The sequence below is a fragment of the Musa acuminata genome, chromosome BXJ2-6 (assembly GCF_036884655.1).
Source record: "Musa acuminata AAA Group cultivar baxijiao chromosome BXJ2-6, Cavendish_Baxijiao_AAA, whole genome shotgun sequence".
Lineage (NCBI taxonomy): Eukaryota > Viridiplantae > Streptophyta > Magnoliopsida > Zingiberales > Musaceae > Musa > Musa acuminata.
The window spans coordinates 14,592,871-14,620,554 of NC_088343.1; the positions used below are offsets into that span (position 1 = coordinate 14,592,871).

Sequence of the window (27,684 nt, forward strand, 5' to 3'; positions counted from 1 at the left end):
TTTTTAATCTAACTTAAACACTTAATCTAATTTTAATCAAATTTAAATTATTACAAATATTTCAAGATGATCATTCATTCCGGTTGGCCTTCCGTGGAGAAGTTAGAGATCCCTCAGAGGCAACGAAGAGAAGAAGGGGCTTCCTTCGGCGGTGATAGATCCTTCTTGACGTCCTTGATATTAAAAAAATAACTTAGTAATAAAATATAAATTCAAAATAGTTCATACAAATGACGTCCTTGATATTAAAAAAATAACTTAGTAATAAAATATAAATTCAAAATAGTTCATACAAAATTTATATGATTCGGCACTTCTTATTTATATTCATAAAAAAATATAAATTTTTTTATCATATGAGAATAATAAAATACAGAGAATAAATATCTTGGGTTAATTTAAACTCAGTCTCAAATTATCTTTGTACTCTCTCTTATAAATCCTAAAATTTTTTTCTATCAACCTTTATTTTCATTAAAAAAACACTCTAAGAGCATCTCCCTTTTGTTAAGACTTTGAGATATAAATCTATTTATACTTCAACTTTTTTATCTTTTAAAAATATTAATAAATAAAAAAAATTTATCAACCTGCCAAAGAAACTCAAATATAGATTGTGCGTTGATTAGTAGTTTTGTGTAATAAATCAATCTCTTGTTTATAGTTGTGCATTGATTTATAGTTGTGTGTAATTATCATATTTTAAATGTCAAGAAAACCCAGAAAAAACTACATTATTCATTTACATTCTGATATAGGTTGTGCGTTGATTTATAGTTGTGTGCAATGAATCAATCTCTTGATAGGAAGGCAGGTCTACTGTTCTTCAAATCACATGCTTTCTTTTGTTGTTGCTGTTGTGACTGGAAAGGTGGGGATGAAACTAGTCCACCCAAAAATTCTAGAGATGGAAGGTAAGGAAAAGATATATTAGAGATAGATCCCCTCTTATTTTCCTTTGGAGTTCTAACATATAATGCATATTATATCTTCTTCAAGTTTTTCATGAACTCACCAAGCTGACTTTTATCTCAAACAAATGGGGATAATTAGGAAAGGCTGACATCTTAGATATTGGAGTTCTCATTTCTCTACAATGGGTCTTCTAAACTTTGTTATTTGCTTTCTTGGCACAGTGATGGTTCAGATCTTTTTTTTAAGCAAAAAAAATTATGTTACTTCACAGAATGATTAAGAAAAGGAGAGCTTAACAAGCCAATATCTTTTGCACATTGTGTATATGTCAAAACATTAGTTATATATATATATATATGTATATATATATATATATGTTAAACCCATCTCCAATAAACCTAATCAAACCCAGACCTGTTCAGTGGAGCCAAGGAAAAGCCTTTAGTCATTTTGGTATAGATTCCCTCTCATTTATTGAAATGATTCTCTAAATATGAAGGTTCCTAAGAACAAGAGGCCTCCCTCCCTGTTAGGTAAGGTAAGTGTTCCCAAATCGATCCACAAGATGCAATGAACCATGATTTTTGTGTAATAAAAAATCCTTAATAGATAGCTCAATCTTGTGCAGATATGGTACATAGAACTCCACTCGTTCGCTTGATGAAAGCAGCTCGAAATGTATTCACGAAATCAAGGAATGAAATAGGAGAAATGAAAGATTTAGTGTTGAGAGAGAGAGAGAGTCACCCATAAATGTTGATCTCCCATTAAATATTGTACATAAGAACCGGTCAATCTTTATATAATTTATAAGGTTAAACTATCATAATTAGGTTGAGGTCTTGTTGATTTGATGCAACATAAAACAGTGCAAGATTTTTATTGTTAGGAAAAGGAAAAAGAAAGATCGAGATTAGACTCTTAGATTTAAAAAATTTATATTAAAATCTGTACAGTATTTTGATTTCTAGATTTAAAAAATTATCTTAAAATTTTTATAAAATAAAACATGTAATCTCATTTATTTGTACACTATCTATTTTACCGACGAAATATATAGATCAAATCAAAATTACTTTTTGCTTATCGTTTTCATTTCATTCGTGATATTGATAAAGTCGAAATCATATCATTCACCACTGTTATAACAGTCAATCCATGATGTTATCGTCCATCATCATCAAAATTATCTTTTTACTCATCATTTTTATATTATTTATAAACATATTATTATGTATTATATCTTTCGTTTGTAAGATTGAGAATGCTAAAATAAATAAGATTAACTATTTCACTTTTATAGCTATATAAATTTTAATATATATTTTATAAGTTTAAAAATTGAGATGCTAAAGAGGTCTATAGGATCTTAATATAAATTTATAAATCTAAAGATCAAGATACTAAAAAGATCTATATAATTAACCCTCGTTTAAGTTAATCCAGATTGATGTTGATGCTTAGATTAACAATTAATGCAACCTATTTTGAGTCCACCAATTTTCTCTTACAAAACTATAAATATTTATAACGATGATGTCAGCTGGCTAAAATTTATTGAATATTGAGAGCGATCTATTATTATAATAATGTATGGAAGAAAGTGATTGTAGTGTTTATTCCTCTAAATTAAAGTTTAGAATATATAATAATAATAATAATAATAATAATAATAATAATAAACAACTTACATGAGACATATAATATTGTAATTTAACCTGCTTGAAATGATTATTATTTGACGCCAGTATGAATTTTCTAATCGAGATCGATACACGCTGAATCTCTCGCTTAATTATTATATTGGTAGAAATATTAAGAAAATAAAAAAAGCTTTCACTGTGGTTGTTGTTGTTTTTTTTTTAACCTTATGGGTGCCTTTTTTTTCTTAATGGTACGAAAACGTTCTTAATCTTTTCCTAAAATGATTTGAATATTTATTAAAATTTTAATAATTAATTAATTATATATATATATATAATTTTATATTAATTAATTAATAAAATTAGAGTTTTTTCTTGAATTTTAACGTCTATGAACAAATTATTTAATTAAAAATATAATAATTATCAAATATAATATTTCATGTAAGTAAAAAAGAAAACCCACATAGATAAAAAAAACGAATATCTGAGTTACCATTCCGTAAAAAAATATACTGATATTTAGAGTGTGGATAAATTTTAATTATTTAAAGGGGGATTATGTCCGACATTATTTGTCCTAAGAAAAATTGTTTTTATTAAATATATAAAAATCTACTCCTCTCCGGGGTAGACTTCCTCCTCGAGGAAGGCATTTCCCTGTGTTCTCGTATTGTTGTCTCCTTCCTTTTCCCTTTTATCCCCCCTTCAATCTCTCGCAGATAGATCTCCAGCCCTCGCCCTACCTCGGTGGTATCCCGTCCTCGCCATGGATGAGGAGTACGACGTGATCGTCCTGGGGACCGGGCTGAAGGAGTGCATCCTCAGCGGCCTCCTCTCAGTCGACGGCCTCAAGGTCTCCTCTTGACCCGCCCTTCTCCTGATCTCATTTGGATTATCGGCTGGCTAGGATCCCGTTTCTTCGATCTTGTTTTCTTGGTCTCGACCTGCGTTTCCTATTCTGGAATCTGTTTTGTTTTTTTGGTCTTTTCTGCATATAGGTTGGTGATTCTTTCTGCGTGTTGCTTCGTTAAGTAGCTGAACTGACCGAAAGGTTGGATCTTGATGTGTTCCGCTGAGTGCGATGCTTCGAACTTTGGTCTGGACTATATGTTGCTTCTTTGACTTTATTGTTTAAGTGTGATTTTTTGTCTCCTCATCTCATTTGTTCACGGGGGTTTCACTCGATCGTCCGATATCGATGCTGCCGACGCCTATCGGTTGGCTAGACTCCGTTTCTGTGATCAAATTTTGTTCTTCCGTTTCTTGTTTTCTTGGTCTCGACCTGCGTTTCAGATTCTATAATATGTTCTTTTATACTCTTTTCCGCATGTGGGTTGGTGCTTCTTTCTGCTTATTCTGTTGTTGTTTCGTTAAGTCGCAGAAATGACTTTGGAATGGTGAATTATGATGTGTACTGCCGAGTGCCATGCTTCTAATTTTGATGTCAAGTACACGTCGTTTCTTTGTCTTTATTGTTTAAGTGGGATTATTGTCGCCTGATCTCATTTGTTCTTAAGGGTTTCACTTGATCGTCCAATTTCAATGCCACTCACGCCCATCAGCAGGCTAGTATCCTGTTTCTGAGATCAAGATTCGTTCTTGGATTTCGATGCTACGGAGCAAGCTTACTTTTATGCGAAGGATTGCCCTCTTGACAAATGATTGTATTTACTTCCTGTTTGTTGAATAAAGTCATGTGTTTGAAATGAAAAAGATGGACTGACAAATAGTTATACATTGTAAACAACTAGCAGAGTCAGGTGACATATAATGGGTTCGACCCACAATCTAATAGCTTAAGCATTTGAGTTGTATTGGTGTTCAATCTCGTATGTGTTAGTTTTGACCAATTCCACTAGGGCTTGAAATCTTAAAAAACATTCTAACATAGTGTCATAGCCAAATGAACAAAAAATTGATCTGAATGAAACAAAAATTGAAGAAAGTGAGTGAGGTTAAGTCGGATTGATCAAGTGAACCAGATGGGTAGGTAACTTAAGTCAAGATGTGGTTTGATCGAGCAAAGATGGGTCACATCGCAATAGCTGAATGAGATGGAAATTGTAGAAAGTGACTGAAGCTAAGTTAGGTTGATCGAGTGATCCTTAAGGGTTAGATAGCCCATGTCTAACTGTGTCTAGGCTGAAAATAGATGAGTTGTGCCACAACAGCTGAATGAGTCGAAAATTGTAGAAAGTGACTGAAGCTAAGTTAGGTTGATCAAGTGAGCCATGGATTAGATAACCCATGTCAAGCTGTGGCTTGATTGAGTAAAGATGAGGCATATCGTAACGGTCAACATAGATGAGTAAATCACTTCATAGTGCTCAAAATATATGAATGAGTATGAACCCTTGAGAGCAAGAGAAAGGCAAAGGTAAACAAGCCACAAATGAAAGGGAAGATGTTGAAAATATTCATGGACATGGAATGAAAAAGAAATGGACTAAGAATGATCCCATTTTGTTAAGGATTGGAAGAGTCATGTGACATATGATAGGCTTGGCCCACAACGAAGTATGTTAGTTTTTGGATTACAGTGGTGTCTAATCTCAAGTAAGTTGGCCCTGACCATTTCGACTGGATCTTGAATTCTTAAAAGAAAATTTGAATAATGTTTTCATCAAACATATGAACTACTAAGAAAACTAATTGGAGTTTTAATGAAATTGTTATAATTAGTGCTCAACTCACTTGAATGTCACTGGAAATCCTTGTTACTTTGATTATGTGTCAATCTGAGCAATATCATAAACCACTTTCAAAAATTCTTTTCGTACTGGTTATTGGGAAATCCATTGTCATATGTTTTGGAATTACCCTGCTGATTGTAGACAGTGTTATTCACAGAGAGATTTGAGATAATACTAGGCATAGCTTTTGATAAAAATGTTATGTTTGTAAATTTTGTATGGTAAAAATGTGTAGATCTTCTGCTGAGAAATCATGATATGCTTTTAAATTCTCATTGTTTTTTTTTTGTTAGCATCATTTTATTATTTTCTGAAACAAATTTACTTGCATCTGTTAACAGGTCCTACATATGGATAGAAACGAATATTATGGAGGAGAGTCAACATCACTTAATCTCATCCAGGCATGAATCTGAAACTCATTACATTCAATGCTTTAGATCATAAACCTGTCCAACATTTGGACCTTCTTGAATATGTCATTGTCATTGTTTCTCAAATCCTCTCATTCATCTAATGTACCTTTGCTAGATAGAAAGCTTTAGTTGATAAAAGAGAAGTCATTTCACCTTTAGATGAAAACAAATGATGGTTTTCAGATCTTTTAAAGTAGAAAAAGATAGCTATTATTTGGTATTGTTTTTGTATAAAAAAACCATGAAGAAAAGGAGATTGAATGTATTTTGTGATCGGTGTCTAATACCCTTTTTTTATTTTCAATCTAGAGTTGTATTTGCAGTGAGAAATAATAGGGTATTAGATATCTTACATTTTCCAGGTACTTAATAAATTGTTATATTCTTTGGTAGCTCTGGAAAAGGTTCAGAGGTAGTGATAAACCTCCAGCACAACTCGGACCTAGCAGAGATTACAATGTCGACATGATTCCAAAGGTTTGTTCCTCTGTTCGTTCCCTAAGCTTTGGTGTTACAATCACAACAGAGATTAGCATTGTTTTTGTATGAAATAAAAGAATAAAGAAAAGGTGGTACAATGTATGAAATTCATGCCGATGCAAAGTTCGAGGGACAATGTATGCATCTTTACCCCTGTTTGCAGGGAGGCTTTTTTTTTTTTTTTTGTCTTTTTCCACTTTAACCCTACTTGTGAAGGGAGCAACCTAACCATGATGCCAAAGCTTCCCCTCTATATCTTGTTTATAACACGTTTAATTAAATATTACTGATTGTCTCCGAAGGGACTGATATTCATAATCATTCAACAAGGAAAAAACAACTTTTGCTTTTACATATATACACATACACATTATGCCTTAGTTCATACCTTATGTTGTTTCCTATACAATTTTTGGTTCATCAGTAGAATAACCTGGACTATGATAGAAATGAGATGAAGGCTAAGGTATTGGTTTTTGAACTTAAGCACTTGCAAACTTTCTTTCACACGTTGAATGCCCTTTAAGAGCATCCTTACAGAAGTACCAATCTGAAGTGGCAAAATATTAGATGGTTAATATGATAGAAGAACATTTATGACAGCAAACACTTTATTATGGCTAGTTCGGATGATGTTGCTGCTGGTTGTAGAAGAAACACGAAAATTTAAGAGATAATGTTATATCACAAAATAAGGAAACAAGCAAGAGTGTAAGTGTAAGCTCAACCTGATCCAACGTGTGGGATCTGCCAATATAATGAGGGTTCTTTTTCAGCATGTAGACACATTATTAGTGCTTCTGGGATCAACTAGTTCTAATCATTTAAGTTTTTTCATTTCCATTTATTAAAGAACATCATCATGATAAAAGGACAGTATAACTGCTTAAATAATGAAATTTAGTTTTTACTTTGAGCTGTACTTTATATCACATAGTTTGGATAAATTGTCTAAATTCCATGATAAATAGCAGCAATGCAGCGCCTGCTGTTTTGTCTCACCCCAACAATAAAAGGAAAAAAGCAGCATAAGACATTTTCTGAATGCATGTCATGTGCATCAGTGGTACTAAGGAACAAATCCAGTTATGCAGCAACAAAATGTTCACAGACAAAGGTTGATTCAAAGATGCAAAGGCAAAAGCAGACTTTAGGTGCAGAAATGGCTGCTTATAAAATTACAAAAGCAGTGTCAAGAAGATAGGGAAAGTAAATCTGTGGAGCATGGTAGAAACTTGAAGTAAGTTTTAGTCAATAGGATTTGCGCTATCCAAAAACATCTCTACTTGAGGAAAGGTTATATGCATTGACCCTTCCCAAACTATGCATTGATGCAAACCTACTGCACTCGGCCATCTGTTAGAAGTTTTCCCTGAAAAAGAAACATTGGTGGAGTACAATTCGTATGACAAATCTTAACAAATGTTGAAAGGTTTGCATTACACAAATATGGCTCAGCATTTAGATGCTTGAACTGTTGTTCAAGGGTATTTTTATATCACATAGTATGGGTTGCTATAGCTTCTAATATGTTAGGGCCAAGAACAATATAAAATTTGTAAATAGAAGCCTCTGACTATCATCCATGCACGAAGCGTGTCTAAATATATCTTATTTTTTGGTCTTTATCTCTGCTGGTGATTTTCCTTTTATTTCATATATTAGATAGTAGACCATATGTACTAGAGCCTTACTTTCACTAATTAAAATTTTAACCAAATTTTGAACTCTTAAGGAATGTTTTATTATTTGATGGAATTATTTGATAAAGACAATGAAATCATTTTTGGTGCTCAAACTATTTTATTGATCCATGCATGTTTTTATTGTTGTTGATCTTGTAACCTATTAATCTTTATGTGGCTAGTTTATGATGGCTAATGGTACTTTGGTACGCACACTTATACATACTGATGTCACAAAGTATCTGTCTTTCAAAGCTGTGGATGGGAGCTATGTCTTTAATAAGGGAAAGGTATCACTCGTCTTTTTCCTTTCTGCTGTCATCATTATGTTGTAATTTCACATTTGTTGGCTTCTGAAGAAGCTTACATCCAACATCTGCTGCTCCTTTGTGATTGGAACAGATCCACAAGGTTCCTGCCACTGATATGGAGGCATTGAAATCTCCATTGATGGGGTTGTTTGAGAAGCGGCGAGCTCGAAAATTCTTCATTTATGTCCAAAATTATGATGAAAGTGATCCAAAAACGCATGAAGGATTGGACCTTACAAGAGTGACGACAAAAGAATTTATCTCGTGGGTATTCTCTTATGGTTTATTGCATTTTTTATTCCATTGGTAGGAAATTCTTTTCATCGCAAACACGTCCTACATCACGAGTGCAGGAGATGTTGAAAAGAAGGGGTAATCTAACAATGAGAATACTCTCTTAATCCAGTAACATTGTTTGATCAACAAATCAAATAAAAATCATGCAAGATGTGGGGAATCAATGGAAAAGAAATAAGATTTCTAGGTCGAGAACTCCTTATGGCAATACTAATACCCTTTCATGTGGCCACACTCTCTTCAACATACGAGAAAGATTTAGAAGAGAGTGGTTTGCTAGGGAATTTATAGAGGGTATAGCTGACTCCTACACTGGATCAAAAATCCTAAAATAACTAAATTAGAATTCAATCAATCAAGAGTCCAATTCTAAATTAAATAGAACCCTTTCCATTTTTTACATTATGGTTATTATCAATAAATGGACATTTGGCTATAACATTCTCTGTCTTGCAATAAATCTATATTTTTTTTTCTGGATCATGGTTTTTTATTCATTGTTAAAAATTATTGCTTCAGTGCCTTGTTCCAGAGTTCCATTATTTGATTATTAGGTCTGTTTTATTATAAAACATCTGCTCAATTATCTGTTTCTATCACAACAATCTTTCTAGTCCTTCCACTAGCAATTAACTATGAAATTTTTTTTTGTTGGTCAGAAAATTTGGTTTGGATGATAACACTGTTGATTTTATTGGCCATGCCTTGGCTCTTCATCGAGATGATCAGTATCTAAATGAGCCTGCACTTGATACTGTGAAAAGGATTAAGGTAAATGCTGCTTGTGATGACTTTTTTAAAAATTCTTTAGAAGTCAAATACTGTCCTCTACTTGGGCAACTTCTGGTAAACAGTGTGTTCAATTTTTATTTCTGAACAGTAAAAATTACTATTTTATGAATTAATAAATGGATTACAAATTATCCGTATTCAATCTTCCACAAAAACTCTATGCTATATATCTTGAATCTCTTCATCATTCAGATTCAACACAAACCAATAACCAGAAGGTTTTTTATACTTGTTTATTCTAACTTACAGAGACCACCCTTCGAGGGTTTTGCAGCTGATAATTTGTGCTTCTTTAACACAATCAACGTTTTCTTGTCAGTTTCATCTTTGGTGGCCTTCCCATCTACTATGTGCATGTATCTGTCATGTTGTTGCTAGGTACACTGTAGTCTTGTTCTGTATCAGATTTGGAAGGACTGAGTTGGTTCATAGGGCAGACTCAACAAATAGTGTCCGAATGGATCTAGTATTGGACATGGTAAGGGACACAAGTAAAAGAGGATACATGTGGATGAGGCTGGAGGTACATATGGAGCCACCATTGGGTCGAGCCTCGAATGCATTAGTTTGATTCTGGGTTATATTAAGATCTTGATGAGGACATCAAGTCTTAGATTGGGGAGATTGTGATCTGATAGTTTAGTCCCACATTGAATTAAAGAGGAGAATTAAGCAAGTCTATAGGGTTAGATGTGTTGGTTAACTTGGGATCAAGTAGTTTGGACCACATAGTTCGAAGTTTATCAAATTGATGAGTTAGTCATCTCAGGTCAGGTCAGGTCAAGACAATTCCATATCAATGCATGTGTGCTTCTTTATCATTGTTCTTGTATATAAGCAAGAACTGCTAATTATCATTCATAAACTCACTTGGTTTTTTATTTTTTCGTTGTGGCATGCTGCTAAAACTAATGTTGGTTTCTATATGTAACAGTTATATGAAGAATCTTTAGCTCGTTTCCAAGGAGGCTCACCATACATATACCCTTTGTATGGATTAGGGGAGTTACCACAGGTTAGTCATTCACTTTCTTAGACATTGAGAAAATATTTTTCTGATTCTCGAGTTTTTGCTGGAATTACAGGCTTTTGCGCGCCTTAGTGCTGTTTATGGTGGGACATACATGTTGAATAAACTAGAATGCAAGGTAGCCATTTGCATCACTGCATGCTTATCATCGTGTTAAAGATTATGGAAGCAGAAAACAACCAGACTGTCATATTTATTGATGTAGTATTACCATAGTTTCATGCTTTATCATAGCTAACATTCCTCAACCTTGTCCAGGTCGAATTTGATATGGAAGGAAAAGCTTGTGGTGTGACATCTGAAGGAGAAACAGCTCGATGCAAGAAAGTTGTTTGTGATCCTTCGTACCTACCAAACAAGGTAAGGTTCCATTATTTTCACATTGAAATGGAATTGTTCTATATTTGATGGTAAATTTAACAGGACTGTACTGTGTGCAAGGAACTGCTGCTTGAATGAATATTTGCTGCTGATAAGATTTCCAAAGTTCAATAACATCTTTACTAAACTTTCAATGGATAGGTTAGGAAGGTGGGAAAGGTTGCAAGGGCGATTGCCATTATGAGCCATCCGATCCCAAATACCGATGAGTCTCATTCAGCACAGGTTATATTGCCACAGAAGCAACTTGGACGCAAGTCTGACATGTATGTTATCTAGAAGCATATCATTTTTTACATCATATGCATAGAATTCTTTTTGGTCTTCTTTTTTTTTTCTTTTTGTTCAAGGTGTATTGTGTTTCTTCATTCCATATCTTGTGGTTCAACAGGTATCTATTTTGTTGTTCTTACTCGCATAACGTTGCCCCCAAAGGGAAGTTTATCGCCTTTGTCTCAACAGAAGCTGAGACTGATAGGCCAGAAGTGGAACTAAAGCCTGGGATTGATCTTCTTGGGCCTGTGGATGAGCTATTTTTTGAGACTTATGACATATATGAGCCTGTCAATGAACCCTCGCTGGATAATTGCTTCATCTCAACTGTAAGCATCGAAGATGCATTCTTAGTTACCTCATAGTGTTTCTCAACTCAAATTGGCCACCTTTTAACATAGTCCAATATTTGCAGAGTTATGATGCTACAACCCATTTTGAGTCAACCGTCATGGACGTGCTGTCCATGTATACCATGATCACTGGAAAGGTAATGGTTTTGTATTGTTCTATTTATTTCAGTTTCTGAGCATGGTCTTTGTCTTTATGTGATATTAATGCCTTGGTACCCAGTTGACAGTTGCTAATATTAGTCTCCTTGAAGGCATGTTGATGTTAGCCTGATGATGTATAGTGTAAGCCTCAGTATCACAAACTGGCCAAACAGGTCATGCTTGAAGCCCTAATCCAATGGGAGTAACCACGTTTCCTATTCAATGATGGCTTCATAAATCATGCCTAGCATGATCACTTACACCATCACCTTAAAAAATGCTGCTGTCTGTGTGATGATGCTCATTGTGCATATCATGCAATGTGACACCATGCCAACACATATCATGCACACTACACGGTACTTGACCATGGTTTGACAAGTGATTACAGTATCGTCCAAACCTGCAGCTGGCATAAGCTGTGCAGGAAACCCCAACCTTCCGCTCTATTGCCCAATTAACCATGTTTGTTGTTTGAAATCCAGTGACATTAAAAGAAGGCATTGGCATGACTGAACAAAGACAGCACCCACAGTTTTCAAGCTGCTTTGCAACTATTATTTATATCTCTGGATTTTTCTTGGCCAGATATCTACTCGGATTTTAAATCAAATGCTCTGGCCTTCTTGTTCTCACCCTTCAGCTCGATATCTAGAAATTTTCTTGATGTTATGTAGCTCCTGTGGAGTGCTCAGTGTTGCTTTCATATTTCATAATTTTGAAGTCTAATCTTAAGTCGTCATGGATATATTTTGCGATTGTGCCGAACTAGTTCTTACAGCCTTTTTTTCATTGCAGACTCTTGATCTCAGCGTGGATCTAAGTGCTGCTAGTGCTGCTGAAGAATGACAATCGCAGCTCATCCATGATAATCTTTCTCGATTGAGCTCTGTTATTTTCATCAGATGACTGTCATGCTGCACCATTCCGATCGAAGCTGGGTTGCTTTATCATAGTTGATGTGGAAATGCTACTTGAGAAATTTTTTCTAAAACCTACTAGAAACACGACTTATCTACAACTTCTACTCTATTGGAGTACTGTAATGTCATACAAGGGCAAGAACATGATTTAAGGGATAATTCAAGTTGCTTGTTTCGGTTTTAAAGACCTTGTGTAAGTGTCATGTTTTTAGCTCTCTGGTTGTCTCTTTTTCTCGTTTCAGGAGTGATGTGTTCTATCATGAGACCTACTCATATATTGTATTTGAAGTCACATCAGATCACTTGTATCTCAGGCTTAGCATCTCTGTTGCAACCTATCATCTAAATTGATGTAAGCAAGCAACGTCAAGTAATGCTTCCTGCAAATAGTAGCATACTTTCACCATGTACTGAAACATGAACCATCCTTTGCAAGCAAGCGAAATAAATGCTAAGCAATCTTTCATGCATTACGCTCCTAAATTCAATCTCACATCTTGAAGTGGCTAAAGATACAGATTGATTCAGGACTTGGTATATGCATTATTATTAATTTAAGAATCATTCGGACTCAATAAACTAATAGTCTATTATTTCATCATTCGGACTCAATAAACTAATAGTCTATTATTTCATGGGGTCAAATCATGATAAATGATATTAGAACAAGTGTCTGTCATACCGAATCATACCGCCCGATACGGGCGGTACGTACCGATCCGACGGGCCAATGGTACACAGACCGCCCGGTACCGGTCCGCACTGTAGCAATGCTACAGTGCTTGGTACACCTGGATGTATCGCTCGGTACACCGTACCATATCGATACCGAGCCCAGGTCGAAATATCGGTACGGTATGATATTGCGAACCTTATTTAGAACTAATCTAATAATTAATCATGATGAAGGACTCAAATAAAAAAGATTTTTATCCATAAAATAAAATAAGTTTATTCGTATTTAAAAATAGATAAAGATTTGAACTGACGTATTATAGAATAAATATTTTTTATTAGTGATTCAGGTTCAGTAAGTTATTGCAGATACTGTATTCACCCACTGAACACTGAAGAAACTTCACAATCATTTTTTTATATGACTATATTTTCATGAATCAATTAGAAGTGGACTCAGTTGTTTAGCTTAATGCATGCTTGAAACAGAGAAAACTCTTTCCATCTCAGCTCAATATGTCATGACAGATTCATAAACCTTCAAGATGATTTCTCTCAGTTGTCATTTCAGTATGTCTTTTAAGTGTAAGTTGTTAAGGGCATTGTGCAGTGCCAGGCACTAAAAGAAGCCTTGTGGTCTAAAAGCATATAGTCATCCAAATATAGAGAACTATTAACACTGATCTTACCAGTGCTTTATTTGTGCTTTGAAAGAGAAAGTTTGTCATGTAGAGATGAGATCCATGACCGCTACATATCACCAACTCGTAGAATTTTCTCTATAACATAAACCTGGTTTATTCATTCATTTCCCCTTGGCAACAAGTTCTGTGGCCGCTGGCATGGTTGGAAGGGCTGGAATTGCTCCTTTCCGGGTTGTGCAGATTGCTCCGCTAGCGTTCGCTACTTTGAGTGCCTCCCTCAGCTTCCCCTCATTCTAGAGAGAGAGAGTGCATACAGTTCAAAATTAGGCTAGACTGAGAGTAGCTAAGAGGGTCAAGAGGAAGAAACCTGGAAGAGAGAGGTATCATTGGCAATGGAGTTCAGAAGAGCACCAAGAAAAGCATCCCCAGCACCAGTAGTATCCACTGTGTTGACTCTATATCCTGGTACCCGTCCCTTGAAATCCTAAATGCTCACAAAAAATTTTTGTATGAGACAAACATCATGTTTGATTCATTCATTGCATGCTTGATTCATTCGTTTCAACTAGTACAAGGCCAAAAAGAAAGCTGATGCAATGTTCCAAGAAGAGGGTTTGAATGAAAGCATACCTTAGTGAAATATCTGCATCCCTTCTCTCCATCAGTGACAACCATCAGCTTTAACCCGTCAGACCACAGTGACATTACAACTTCCTCACTCTGCGGATCATCTTGTGTTAGAAAAGCCACCTCTTCGTCACTAATCTGCCATAATCCATCCATTCGTTAATCTAAATAGCCAGACAGAGAATTGATATTTGAGTTCTACTACTCTAAGGTGAGATATTCATAGTTTCAGTTTACCACTATTAATATATGTTAACTACTAATTCACTATCAATATATGTTAATATATGTCATGGAAACAGCCTCTTTAAATATTTAAAAGTAAGACTGCGTATATTGACCCCCCCCCCCCCCCCCAAACTCTACATTGACGGGAGCCACGTGCATTGGATACACCCTTTTTATTAATTCAGATGCTTATGAGTGTCCATAAGTAACCTATTTAAGCAGGATCAAAGTACTTGTTAATCGAGTTTGGAGACAAATACAATAAAAGCTTACAAACTATCTACTTATTGTCATTTATCATCAATATAAGGATGGCAACAATAACTTCAAGTACCTGCACCTGCCTGATCTACGTAAATCTGATTACTATACTTGTTAATGCAGATAAGAAAATAGTTATCTGTGCCAGGTTTTAGATGAATTTGGACAACCAGGTAGAGTTAAATTTCTGTCTATTCTACTGTTTTTATTCTTATTACTGCAAGGAATTTAGGTTGGGGGCTGATCCTCTTACATATCTAACTATATAGCTGAGCTGATATATAATGTGTGTTTAGACTTGTATAGATCAAACCTTTGTAGATTTTTCTCACATACTGTAACTACCTTGATGAAGTCAGCTTCAGTCCAGATGCTCCTGATGCCAGCACGAGCAGCCTCCTCCGATGGCCACAGAGGAAGCCTTGCATTGGGGTCATAAGATAGCAGGGCACCAGCTTCTTTGGCAGCACGCATGGCAGCAAGATGTGCAGATCGGCAGGGCTCAGAGATGAGACTTATGGAGCCATAGTGGAATATCTTGGCACGTTTGATGAGGGAAAGGTTCAGCTCTGATTCAGTCAGGAGCATATCTGCACTGGGGTTGCGGTAAAACATGAACTCTCGCTCGCCATTCCTCTTGAGGGTGACGAAGGCTAGAGCGGTACGCGCATGAGGATCGAACAGCACACCATCGATATCCACCCCGTTTTCCTCTAGTATGTCGACAAGCATGTGCCCAAACTCATCATCACCAAACTGCGACAGTAAGCATCTCAGTTGACTATAATGTTTATGCATACTTTGAACATTTAGAATTGGAAATACTTCAATTTCTATATGGAATAAAATTTGCGATGAATAATACAGATAACTGATGTTTCTCTAGTAGAAACAACTCAGAGGAAGCTTCGATGAGAAGTAAATTCTTCCCTCGAAAAATGGATTCTGCTTCTTCATTTCATTTTATTTTCACTACAATATTCAGTAATTATCACCATTGAAGAAGGTTGGACTAATCTATTTATGTTGCTTTTGTTTCTCAACTTCTCTTGAGTACACACAAGTTTGTATCATCAACTATAGTTGTGATAGTTATAGCAGTTTGGAAGGGGATTAGTGAAGCATTTTGCTTCAGGGCATATTTAGACCTAAATTATTGCCGGTCATCTGCAAAAGATTTTATCTGAGTGCTAGCTGACTAGAGATGGGTGACACAAAGGGATCTATTTCTAATACCAATGATTTAGAGCATTGGAAAAGAGAAGGAAAGAATCTATTTCATTCTAATATGATAAGAAATACTACTGCTACTCTCTTGATCAGCCATGGGGAATCAGATTCAGTGGTTTTGACAGATTTATGGAACTTCTAAAAGATGATACTGAAATATAGCAATAGTGTAAAGATTAGGAATCTTTTCTTTCCTTGTTCCAGCTTCTCTTGTTATTCCTTTTTATCTTTTTCTTTTTCTTTTGTATGATTCCTCATCCGAATTTTCCAAGGGAAGACTAAGAAGCATTCTCTCTAGTTTTTCTTTTAAATTCGAAAACTAGGGAAATGATCAAAATACATAGAGCACATATGTGATTAGTCCTGAAGACTATTCAATAAAGTCAAAGAAGAATATGAATCTTGTGCTCACACAACAAAAAATTGAAGGAATGTTTACCAGAAGTTTATTCATAGCTGAAAAAAAAGAAGAATAAAATGGAATAGTACAAAACCTTGGTTTGACTCAGGTTAAGAAAGAATATGTACCTTGCGTTCATGCTACTAAAAATTAAGGAATGTTTACCATAAGTTCACATCCGAAAAAAAAAAGAATAAACTAGAATAGTTCAAAACCGTAGTTTGACTCAGGTTAAGGAAGAATATGAATCTTGCATTCATGCTACTAAAAATTAAGGAATGTTTATTAGAAGTTCATATCTGTAAAAAAATAAGAGAATAAACTGGAATAGTTCAAAGCCTTAATTTGACTCGGGTTTTAGCCGGGTGAGAACTCAATTGAATTCCAATGACTCATGAACTTCCAAACACAACAAAAAAACAATATAAGAAATAAAAATTATCAAACATAAAGTTGATGCGAATAAACAACTGGAGATGGGATCTGACTCTGCATAGCAAGGAAAATTGAATGCTGAAGTTTGATGCCATAGTGTGATATTTCTTTAACAAAGAGGAATAATATTCCCATTCACCTCATAAGAATTGAAATGAACACAAAGCCCAAGAGAAAAAAAGAAACAACAAAGTGAAAAGGCCTGTTAAAATTAAACTGTCTCATCAGCAACAAAGACTACAGCAAAAAGAAAAGAAAATGGAGGCTTCTTTTGAAGGTCCAGTTACTGATCAATGGTCTAACATCATATACTCGGAACTGACACAGGAATCAATATTGATCATAAGTCATTCAAGATTATATGTACACAGAAAGAACAGAGAAAAATCTATATTTGAAATCTCATTGTCACGGAGCTAAGGCATAAAAACTGATCATTGTGACTCTAATTTGTTTGCAGTGCTGACTGTCGTAAAACCTATGCTCAGACAGAAGTTGCTTCAAATAAAGAAAAACTGAAAACAAATTGTTCCACATTTGTTCCGGTAGAACTGAAGAATCACATTTACTTGTTTATTCACGTTTGCAAAATGGGGAAGGGAAAGGAAAATGATTACATCTTCATACAATTATCGGTGTTTGTAGAATTCAAATAATTCTACAATTATCTTCTTACAATTATTTGCAAAAAAGGGAAGGGAAAGGAAAGAATACAGTAAAAAGAAAAGAAAAAGATCATCTCATATTCTCAAATCGTAAAGTAGGAAAAAGAGAATAAGGATGCCAAACCTTTTCCCTTTTGAAGTTTCTTTACCATCATTCAAACATACCACCTAAGGTTTTTGCAAATTATTCTATCAAGTCCTGCAACTTTGTTGGCAATTTGAGTAGAGGCTTCCAAACTCAAAATATCAAAGTATAGTCGAGTTGAGCACCAACTGATTATTATGTAAAAGCTTCTCAACCATTAGCTTGTATCAAGTTATATCATAAGACTTTTATCAGATCTCATGTCAACATGAATTTCTATTGATTTATAAAACAAAAAGACTCAATCATGTAGCTTATATCGAATAGTTGCTTGTCACTACAATATTAAACTTTTGTTAGGCAATCACAAGACACCATAACAAAGAGAGAACATCAACTAATGGCTATTATATGGACACCAAACTTATAGCTACAAAGGAAGGGGAAAAGAGAGATTCAAATTTGTAGTGTTATAAGGAATCACTCACACATGTTGTTCAATTCCATAGACTCTGCTCAACATGTGATGCAATGTTGCTAATATTAATGGTTTCATTAGAAAAATGACTCCTTTATCTTGTAAGCATTTCTTTTATGTTTAACTGATTTAAGTAGCACTGGCCCAAAAACAAAAAAAAGCATCAGTAGAAAGTTTCCTCATTTCTTTCATGAAGTATATTTCTTTCATTCATTGAGAAGAATGACTTCTTTGAAGTTCTTTGATCTCGTAAAATAGATGAAAGAAACACAAGGGCAAACGGCACAAGGAAAACAGAGAACAGAGGGTTCATTCGGCCGTCCGATCAAGATCGGAGGATCCTGCAGCAGCTTCGAGAGGTGACGACTGGAGGTGGCAATAGGCTTATACTCTTCTACACCGGACTGTGGTAGTTTACCTTTCCAACAAAGGCGGAGCGGCCGCCGAGCCTGGCCACAGCGACGGCGACGTTGGCCGGAGCTCCGCCGGGTGCCTTCAGGAAGCCCGGCGACTCCGCCAGAGACACCCCCGCCACGTCCGGCACGAAGTCGATCAGCATCTCCCCGAACGACACCACCAGCCCCGCCTCCCCTCCTTCCTTCTCACCCATCACCACCACAGCCTCTTTCTCCCACGAGACTAAGCTAAAGCTATCGAATATCTCCAACGAAGATAGAGAAGAAAGGCGGAGATGGGCTTTTATAGAGAGAGCAAGACGCAAAGTCGAGAAATCTAATCATGAGAGTCGATAGTTCTTGCTTACGGTCTTAGTTGAGCATGAAATTATCCAAAAGAATACCCTTGAATTATCTTGATGTCATTCCTGCATTCCGTGGAATTCGACATCCATCGTTCCCTTACTATCAATATTCCAACTATAACTTTCCGTGGAGTTCGAATCTTACCTCCGTTGTTTATCTATCGTCTGTAAAAACAAAATTTAGCATTTTATCAATTAGAAGAGTAGAATGATTTGTTCCAACTTCATACGCTTCATCCTTATCTGTTTGCAACTCAAAATGCTAACGCAAACACTGCAGAGCATTCGATCAGCACAGTGGCTTCCACACCACTGAGCATATATTCTTCAGCAAGAGTTATATTAGACATCGAAGCACATGGCAATACTGTTTCCATATGTAGTGAAGCACTGTTAATCAATGTTCATATCATACGTGTGAACAAGTTCTCTTCTCCTTTTTGTGTATATGGTTTGAACTATCAGTGCACTGAGCTGGTTCAACCTTCTTTTCAGCAGTGCAGGAGATGCTCTATGCCTCCCACTCCATAGCTGGAATGCTGATTCTAAAGATCCCACTTCCATATTCCATATCCATCTTCCTTGAATTTTCAGCATCCACAAATGCATGCAATTAGTGCAACAGAACAGCATGTATGATACGTAAGTCTCTATCTGTAGTATAGCTTGATGCAGATAACTTCCGCTCATACTATAGTATTCAAACACAGCTACAGCTCAAGGTTACATGAACTCAGGCAGTCGCATCAGTTGACCCTGCGGCAGTGGAGCCGAACCTCTCCTTGGCTGCCCTCTTTGACATCAAGCAAGCCCATCTTGATGACGGCCTGCTGGAAGTCGAGGAAGAACATGGCCACGTTGGCGGCGTAGCCGCTCACGACGGGCCGCGTGCGAGGGTCGGTGAACAGGGTTTGGTCGGAGGAGAGCAGCCCCATGCCTCTCTGCAGCGCGTTGAAGTAGCCGGTGTCGAAGGAGTTCCTGGTCCTGTCGAACGGCACCTGCGTGTCGTCGCCGGCGCTGCACGCTCTCGACAGCGTCCTCGAGAAGCTCGAGTCCAGCGTCGGGTCGACGTCGTTGGCGGAGTCGAAGTTGCTCAGCCGGTTCTTGAACGACGTACACCTCGCAACGCCCAGAGTGTGCCCACCTGGAGACGACAAGGATGGGTGGCATTTCATCGATCAGATATATATGACATTATCTCAGTTGAAGACGTATGTGAATACCGGACAAAGCCACCAGCTCCCGTGCATCAAACCCATGCTGATCAAACACCTTGATGAGGGCTGTGCTGTTGAGGGTGGGGGAAGGAAGGTTGACCGTGTCTTCTATTTTGGACCTTCTCCCATCCTTTCTCCCTTTCGAGATCTCATAGAAGGGGCCACCAGCCTGAGAACCAAGAACAGTGCTGCCAGTAACAGATGGAGAAGATGAAGAGGTGGCCAAAAAATTTGCTCACATACCCAGAAAACGGCATCTCTAGCTGCCACTGCGACGATATCGGCACATGAGACGACTCCTGGACATTGATCCTCGATGGATTTCTTTGCCGTGTCTATGACCTCATAGCCACGTAAACTTAGGTTTGCAGGAGAGTCCTTCTCTGCAGTGTTATCCTCCGTGGAATCGATGAGAACGGACGCATCACATCCCTGCATGCAGCCAAAAGCAATTCACAGCTAACATACGTGTCCTTGGGGCATAATGGAGAGAACCAGTAAGATGAATCTACATGATGATTTACCTGGACGAAACAGTCATGGAAGTGCAGTCTCAGAAGCCCCGCAGCCAGAGTGGGATCCTGTCTCAGAGCTTGATTCACTGTGTTCCTCACTATTTGATCCATGAAAGGGCAGCTCATCATGTAGTAATCCATACTTAAAGCCTCTGCGCCACTGATGAGCAGCTCAATTAGCAGGAACAACACCACCACGTAGGAAGCAACCATCTTCTATGCTTTGGATCTGTTAACTCTTAAGGATCTACTGCAGGTTTTGTGAATGAACGAGCTGGTATTTATAAGCATGTGCACACTATATGACTGAATCAAGATTATAGTATCCTCCATCATCAATCGATGCAGCAGCATTCAGTGCCACATCTAATCAAGCAACTAATAGTGTGCCAACATTGGTGCGCAATTGCATGCAAGAGTGCATGCGCACCTCATCATCACCGACCTCCACTTGTTTGCTCTCAACATGGTCCGGAAGCAATATTGCAGCTTAAGGCACTTGAGAAGAGCAATAGTGACTGAGGAATTATAGAATGGAGCACAACCGATGTCGGAAAGCTTTTGGGAAGGAGAACATGAAGATTAGGCCTAAGTCAACAGAAGTGGCGCTAGTGCAACTGGTTTCCATGGTCAGAATTCCCCCTCCTCTCGCTGTCACTCTCCTTTCGGAAAAGATGGACACGCTTACCATGACAATGACAAGTTGGATTGGCCACAAGATGTGTGTGCCATGAAGGCCTGAGCAGAAGCTCTGAACTCATGAGGAGACAAACGATGGCATTCTTTATCAGATATCTCCTTGGTGGGAGTAGCAGACGGAAGAAATGTGCAGCACTTGTCTTCTTCAAGCTTATCGACATTTTCCAAATGTTGGAAGGATTCAAACTTGGGTAGCCGCCACACCACCACTACACAATTAGGAAGCTCGAGTGCCTTGTTGTCGGCACCTGGCCGTCGATGATGCGTCGCGGAGTTGCAGGGTGTTGATGCAGCGATTAAGATAGTGAATCAACGGAGCAGTGTTATGGAGTCTGACTAAGATGAGCAGCAGAAAGGGGGAAGCAATCTCACCTTCTCAAAACTCTTGGTGCTGCATGATGTAACTTGTGATCTATAGTGCTTTGGTCGGTCTGCAAAAGGATCGATTTTGTGTTGACTTTCCCAACCCTAAAAAAGAGAAAGTATTTGCCTTTACAAATGGTTCAACTCGTGCACGTTAGCATATCATTCAAGCTGATTAAGATTAGATGACCAGACAAGAGATTTAAAAAATTATCTCCCATAGTTAGATCTTTTTTAATATTTCAATTCTTAGATTTAAAAAAATTATACTAAAATTTTTATATTTATGAAAGTGAACAATTTAACTTCATTTATCCTAACGTCATTAGTTTTAATGACTGAAGATATAGCATATATAAAAAAGACATGAAAACGATAGACAAAAAGATAATTTCAATGTTCCAATTACGTTTTCGATGATGATAAACGATGACATTGCTGGGGGCTATGAATGATTGTTATGGATAAGAAAAAGTGGTGATGAGATATGAGGCGGAAAGGGAGAAAGAGAACGATGCAAATATCGACGTTTTGCAACTATGTCGACGTCGCTTGACAACTATATCGGCGCCGACGCAGATGCAAAGTGACAAAAGAGTCTCTCAGCATCTACATAGGTGCTAACACAAATGTAAATGTAGAGCATCACCCGGCATCTACATCGGCATCGATGCAGATACAGATGCAGAGTATTGCTTATCATCTATATTGGTGTTGACACATATGCAAATGTATAGCAACGTCACTCTATATTTACATTGGCATCAATAATTATGTAGGGAAGGGTGGCATTCCTCTGCATTGGCACCACTTTGTATTTGCATGTGCTCATCCTTCTTTCCCCCTTCCTCAATCCCCCATCCTTTTTCTCCCCTTTCGCTGCTAGGCATGTGCAAGGGGAGAAGAAGGATGAGCGATGCAAAGGGATGAGAAGGATGAGTGATGCTCGGTATCCCCGCATTTCCGATCCCAAGCGACATCAACACAAATGTAAAAGCATTGGCATATGCGTTGTCTCATCCTTCTCTCCCTTTGCCTCATCTCTCGTCGAAGCTCTCTCTCATCCTCCTCCTCCCCCCACAAGAAGTCGTATAACTCCCTAACGTTTTCACCGAACACTACATCATTCTCACTAACCATAACCACAACAGCCACCCGCGGCCTCAGCAATGTTATCATCCACCGTCATCGAAAATATAACTAAGATATTAAAATTATTTTTTTATCTATCGTTTTCATGCTAGAAAATGACGTTAAGATAAGTGAAATTAAATGTTTTACTTTCGTAACTATAAGAATTTCAATATAAATTTTTAAATCTTAAAGACCAAAATACTAAAGGAATCTAAATACAAGAGATAATATATAATTAACCTCAAAAGAAGTTACTTATTTTACTTTGCAACAGCCATGTGATGAAATTGCAGTAAGTATCAATTGATTGAGCAAGTAATTGATTTAGCAATGTACATATCAATTATGTATTACAACCAATGGAGGGGTTGAAGGCATTCACCAACCGCAGGTCCACCTCATGCTTCCAGGTTTGAAACGACAGCATCTATGTCAGCCATAGGCGCCATGGAGGCCAGAGAAACCAAAGAATGAAAAGATGCAGCAGTAGTGATCATAGAGATGATCATAATCCAAAGGCAGTGTCAGCGGGATATGGACGAATAGATTCCATGGGAGGCGACGAGGGAAAACTTTCAACTGCTGTTCCGATGCAAGTGGAAGTGCACAAGACAATACCAAAGGAATTCTGATACAAGTTTAGTTCGGGCAAATATAATATGAGATGAAGATTGCAAAATGATCAAAAATAGTTTCGCATTGTTGATAATTGAAAATTTTAGTCACATGTATTGAGTTTGACATACAACTTCAAATCTAAATACATTTGTGTTATTGTGGTGGTCAATTCTATATATCTTAATTCTAACCATTTTGACTCATTTATTAATTTAATATCTCAAATGATCCAAAAATTATGTCAAAATAAAAAAAATTAACAACTATGAAAAAGGGTTATGATACTAAAAAAATAAAAATATTGAAATAGGACCCAGAAATAGTCTCAACTAAAAGAATTGAAACCCTTACCACATCTCTCTCTCTCTCTCTCTCTCTCTCTCTCTCTGTGTATATATATATATACACAGACGCACACACTGAAGCTTTCACTCACAGCGGTTTCGAAGATAGAACTCTTTATTTAAACCAGAAGCCTGCAGCAGTCTCTTTGCAAACACAACATACCAAGAATAGATGCACAAGCTACCCTGGAGAACATTAATGGAATCATGAGGATATAAATTTCGTTCAATGTCCAAAATGCTCAGTTTAACTGGACGTCAACATCACAGCTACTATTTTATTCTGAAAAGGGGAAATTATTTTACTACTTCTTTCTGACAAGGCTTCAGTCCGTCAAGTGATTTCAACAAGCAAGAGATTAAGCTGCCTGAGCAAAGATCAGTTTCTTTGATTTCCTGTAGATGAGCATTGAAGTCTAAGAATAAGAAGAAACATAGTTAAGTAAAATACTTAAGACAACCACATTAATTAATTGGTCAGTAAAAGAAAAAGATTAACCGACACAGCATAAAAAATGGTGGACAGAATCAGAGGAAGAAAAAGTAGTGAACCATTTTATTGCAGGTAGGACCAAAAACTAATGCTCTCAACTAGAATGAGGTCCTATTTGACAGCATGTATTTTCCTACGTTCAATCTGCAGCCCCATGAGACCATTGTCCAAGTATTAACTTTGACATTCTCTGGTTGTACCAGTGATAACTTTGCCTGACAAATACACCAGGGATCCTAGAGATCAAGTTTATGATATAATTGCAGGTACCATTGCAACCAATAGTTTTACCTTTTGAAGAATTTTTGGACCAAGAGAAGGACCCAGTTGTTAAATAGACCACTAGTTGGGTAGACAAGGCTTTTCTAGCAGATTAACTTTATATGTTAAGCAAAGAGGATATCACTGACCTAGAGTTTTGTCCTCCCACCAGTAAAGGAACCTGAGATTCGTGGCCTGCTTATCAATCTTGTAGAGCTGGTTCCAATGTTCAGCAACTTCCAGTCCCAAGACACCACCACAGAGGGCTCCAAACCCAGTAGCCAAAACAAAGCCTGCAGCGATTCACCATATAAAACAAAACAAAAAAACAGAAAAAACAATAATGGTAGCTCCAATTATTTACATATCCATATATTTTGATGACATAAGAAAGAACCAAGTGTTCCAAGGAAAATAACATCTGAAAAAAAGTTTGGTTGAGTTATGTTTTCTTCTTTTACAGGCTTTCACAGATGTCAAAACTTTTTTGATGTAATTATAAGGCAACATTCATATTCAAAATCCCATGTCGTCAGAAATTATTATGCAGCAGATCTGATATGCAGGTGACTGAGTCACTGGATAGGTCATGTGCTTGTTTTCTTGAATCTTGATATCAATTAAATTGTACTAAATCAGTTTACACTTATGAAAGTCCTCACGTAAGACTATGGAAATAAATATGACCAGTGATTTTTAGACAAACCCAATTGTCAGACTGGATGACACACCAAAAAACAGTTGGGATTGTGTCAAAGCTATTTGTCTTATGGGGATTCATCTGACTGATCCAACCATACCCCACCCACGGATTTCACTAGTTTTGCATATAAAGCAGTGGTCAATCCACCAACCAACAAATTTTGCCAATGGATTATATCAAAAATCATGACCTGTTGGTAAAAGATCAGGTTATAGACAGACCTCTCTGCTCATTATGGGAAATCGACCCAAGCCATGCCACCAAAAACACAAAAGCTTGAGCAAGAAGCTACTTTTAGCAGCTCCTGAAGCTGCCTTTTTAGATTTGTCACATAATAATATCCCTTATTACTAGATGTTTCTGAAAACAACATTACAAAAGAAGGGCTCTTCCTTGCACAAAAAGCTTAAAAATGTATTTCGAAGAAAAGTGCTGCCAATATAAACCAGACTAGATTATCAAAAGCTGATTTTTCACTGATTTACAGAAACAAACAGTGAGATTTTTCATACAACTTATAGATCAGAATTAAGGCATTGGATTTCAAAAGACATTTGGTTATCATGTCTGATGAAACTTAAGATGCTTATTATAGTGTACATGGCTTATTCTAATTGGGGGTTGTGTGTATTCTTGAAAACTCTTTATGGAAGTTATGATGTGCCGTGAGACGACATTTTGACTACGTGGATTGCAGGATTCTTTGTACAAGATCATTTGATTTAAGACGGTTGGGATGATACAAGATTTGACACCACTCATTACCGGATGCTGTAGAGTTAAAAGAGTTCCCAGAAGTCTTTTGTTTTTTCTCTTCGCATAGCTCATATTTTCAACTCTTCTCACCCTCGCATGTTTTCATGTTGCAAATGACTTTTGTACAATTCAAATAATTTGCTTAGGTCCCCAGGTCAGGTGCATCATTGCATCATCCCTGGGAAGTGGGGGAAATTACCATTATTTAGAAGTTCCTCTTTAATCTCATTAGATCTCAATTCTCATTACCCACCCTCGTTATGCTAGGAACCTACGTCACCTCTTAAGAATTCAAAATTATAGAGTTACATAGATCAAGGATATAAATTATACAGCCCACTAATATTAATATAGGCCTTTTATGACACTCTATTCAAAAGAACATGAGATTAAAGCCTTTTTTTACAATCCATTAATTTGTTTAACAAATCAAAATATAAAAATTCTCCTATGTGCTATACATGTTAACTCACATTTGTAAAACCTTGGTTCAGATTGGTTTAAATACTCTTCGGATTCAAATGGCAAAACAATAATAAGAAATTCTTCGAGTTATAAGGTTTAGAATAATTTTATAAGAAAAGAGTCGAGTAGTTCAAGGTCCAAATAATGTTGTCACCAGGAAGTGTTAGGCAAGAACGGAATATGTTACCATGAGGGCTCTTAGAGTATCTCAAGGAAACTCCACCTAGATGTGCTGCACCAAGTAGAGCTCCAAAAATTGCATACTTCCTCGATTCCCTTATATCCTTCAACTGAAAGAAATCAAAACTAACATATAGATAACCACTGAACAATCCGAAAAAAGAGAAATGCAGTTAGAAATCAAAGGGAAAAAAGAGAAAAGGAGGGAAAAGGCACATGAGAAATTAATCATCAGCTGCCGAACAAAAGCGCATCAAATAAGAACGTGCATAAAAGATCATACAAGCTACATAACTGAACTCGTCAATTGCGATCATAGAAAAACAAATTAAACCCTAATCAAGGGGGAAAAAAAATCGAAGCCTTTTCTATCGCAGGACCCAAATCATGGCATGGACAAAAGGAAACGTGAATATCTAAAACAAAAAGAAAATCTCGATCGACCGAGTGCTCCTTCCAGAGACTAGATCGGGCAAGAACAAGAACGGAATGGAAACAAACAGGCCGAACTAAAAGGGTAAAAGAAGAAGTGTAAGAAAGGTAGGAGAGATTGAGCGATCAAGTGAAACCTGGGGGCCGTAGACGGGATCGGAGGCGATGAACTCCTCGACGTCGGCATCGGTCCACTTGGGGAGCGGCTTCCTGCGGCCGAATGTCTTCTTGTAGTAGTCCAAGAAAGCAAAGTTATTCTTCCAGTGATCCTTCACCTCCTCGTAGTGCCTCCCCAAGAACCCCATCGCCGACGAATCTGAGCCTTCAGCCATCAGCTACCTCCTCTCTTTCTTCCAATCGCTTCTCAGTCTCTCTCCGTCGGCTGATCTCGGAAGCCGAAGAGGGTTAATGACTGTTCACGTTATAACCATTGTAACGGAACGTTCGTACGCAATCAATGTCGGACGCGTCACAATAATCCGACATATCATGTGGTGCCCACTTGTGGGGCCCTGGAAACATCGAATCACAAGGTGGATACGGAACACAGTAGAAAAAAGTGAGTGAGACTTCATGGTATCGGTCGGAAATTTTACTATCGGGTCGGATTTAGACCCGACTCGGATCCAAAAATAATAAAAAATTAGCATAATTTTAGGAGTGCAGATATTAATAAGTTG

General features: G+C 37.1%; 4 protein-coding genes across 4 annotated transcripts; 1 reads left to right on the forward strand and 3 right to left on the reverse strand.

Annotated features, from left to right (window-relative positions):
• The first annotated feature begins 3,190 nt into the window (after positions 1–3,190).
• LOC103988129 (guanosine nucleotide diphosphate dissociation inhibitor 2) lies at positions 3,191–12,521 on the forward strand. Its single transcript, XM_009406657.3, has 13 exons — positions 3,191–3,414; positions 5,596–5,658; positions 6,064–6,147; positions 8,018–8,125; positions 8,238–8,410; positions 9,103–9,214; positions 10,170–10,250; positions 10,321–10,383; positions 10,524–10,625; positions 10,788–10,912; positions 11,038–11,248; positions 11,335–11,409; positions 12,212–12,521. The coding sequence occupies exons 1-13, from the start codon at positions 3,328–3,330 to the stop codon at positions 12,260–12,262; spliced, it is 1,335 nt and encodes a 444-aa protein (XP_009404932.2). The 5' UTR covers positions 3,191–3,327; the 3' UTR covers positions 12,263–12,521.
• A 1,153-nt stretch (positions 12,522–13,674) lies between these two features.
• Positions 13,675–18,817, reverse strand: LOC103988130 (fructokinase-2). Its single transcript, XM_009406658.3, has 5 exons — positions 18,483–18,817; positions 15,117–15,527; positions 14,286–14,420; positions 14,023–14,139; positions 13,675–13,948 (listed from the first exon to the last, which is right to left on the reverse strand). The coding sequence occupies exons 1-5, from the start codon at positions 18,672–18,674 to the stop codon at positions 13,817–13,819; spliced, it is 987 nt and encodes a 328-aa protein (XP_009404933.2). The 5' UTR covers positions 18,675–18,817; the 3' UTR covers positions 13,675–13,816.
• Positions 18,818–19,494: 677 nt separating this feature from the next.
• Positions 19,495–20,822, reverse strand: LOC135613524 (peroxidase 47-like). The gene is made up of 4 exons (XM_065110556.1): positions 20,566–20,822; positions 20,285–20,473; positions 20,048–20,210; positions 19,495–19,968 (listed from the first exon to the last, which is right to left on the reverse strand). The coding sequence occupies exons 1-4, from the start codon at positions 20,767–20,769 to the stop codon at positions 19,571–19,573; spliced, it is 954 nt and encodes a 317-aa protein (XP_064966628.1). The 5' UTR covers positions 20,770–20,822; the 3' UTR covers positions 19,495–19,570.
• Positions 20,823–23,901: 3,079 nt separating this feature from the next.
• On the reverse strand, positions 23,902–27,407 carry LOC135615047 (succinate dehydrogenase subunit 6, mitochondrial-like). Its single transcript, XM_065113031.1, has 4 exons — positions 27,142–27,407; positions 26,580–26,682; positions 24,618–24,761; positions 23,902–24,110 (listed from the first exon to the last, which is right to left on the reverse strand). Exons 1-4 carry the CDS (start codon positions 27,334–27,336, stop codon positions 24,094–24,096), a joined length of 459 nt encoding a protein of 152 aa, XP_064969103.1. The 5' UTR covers positions 27,337–27,407; the 3' UTR covers positions 23,902–24,093.
• Positions 27,408–27,684: the final 277 nt, after the last annotated feature.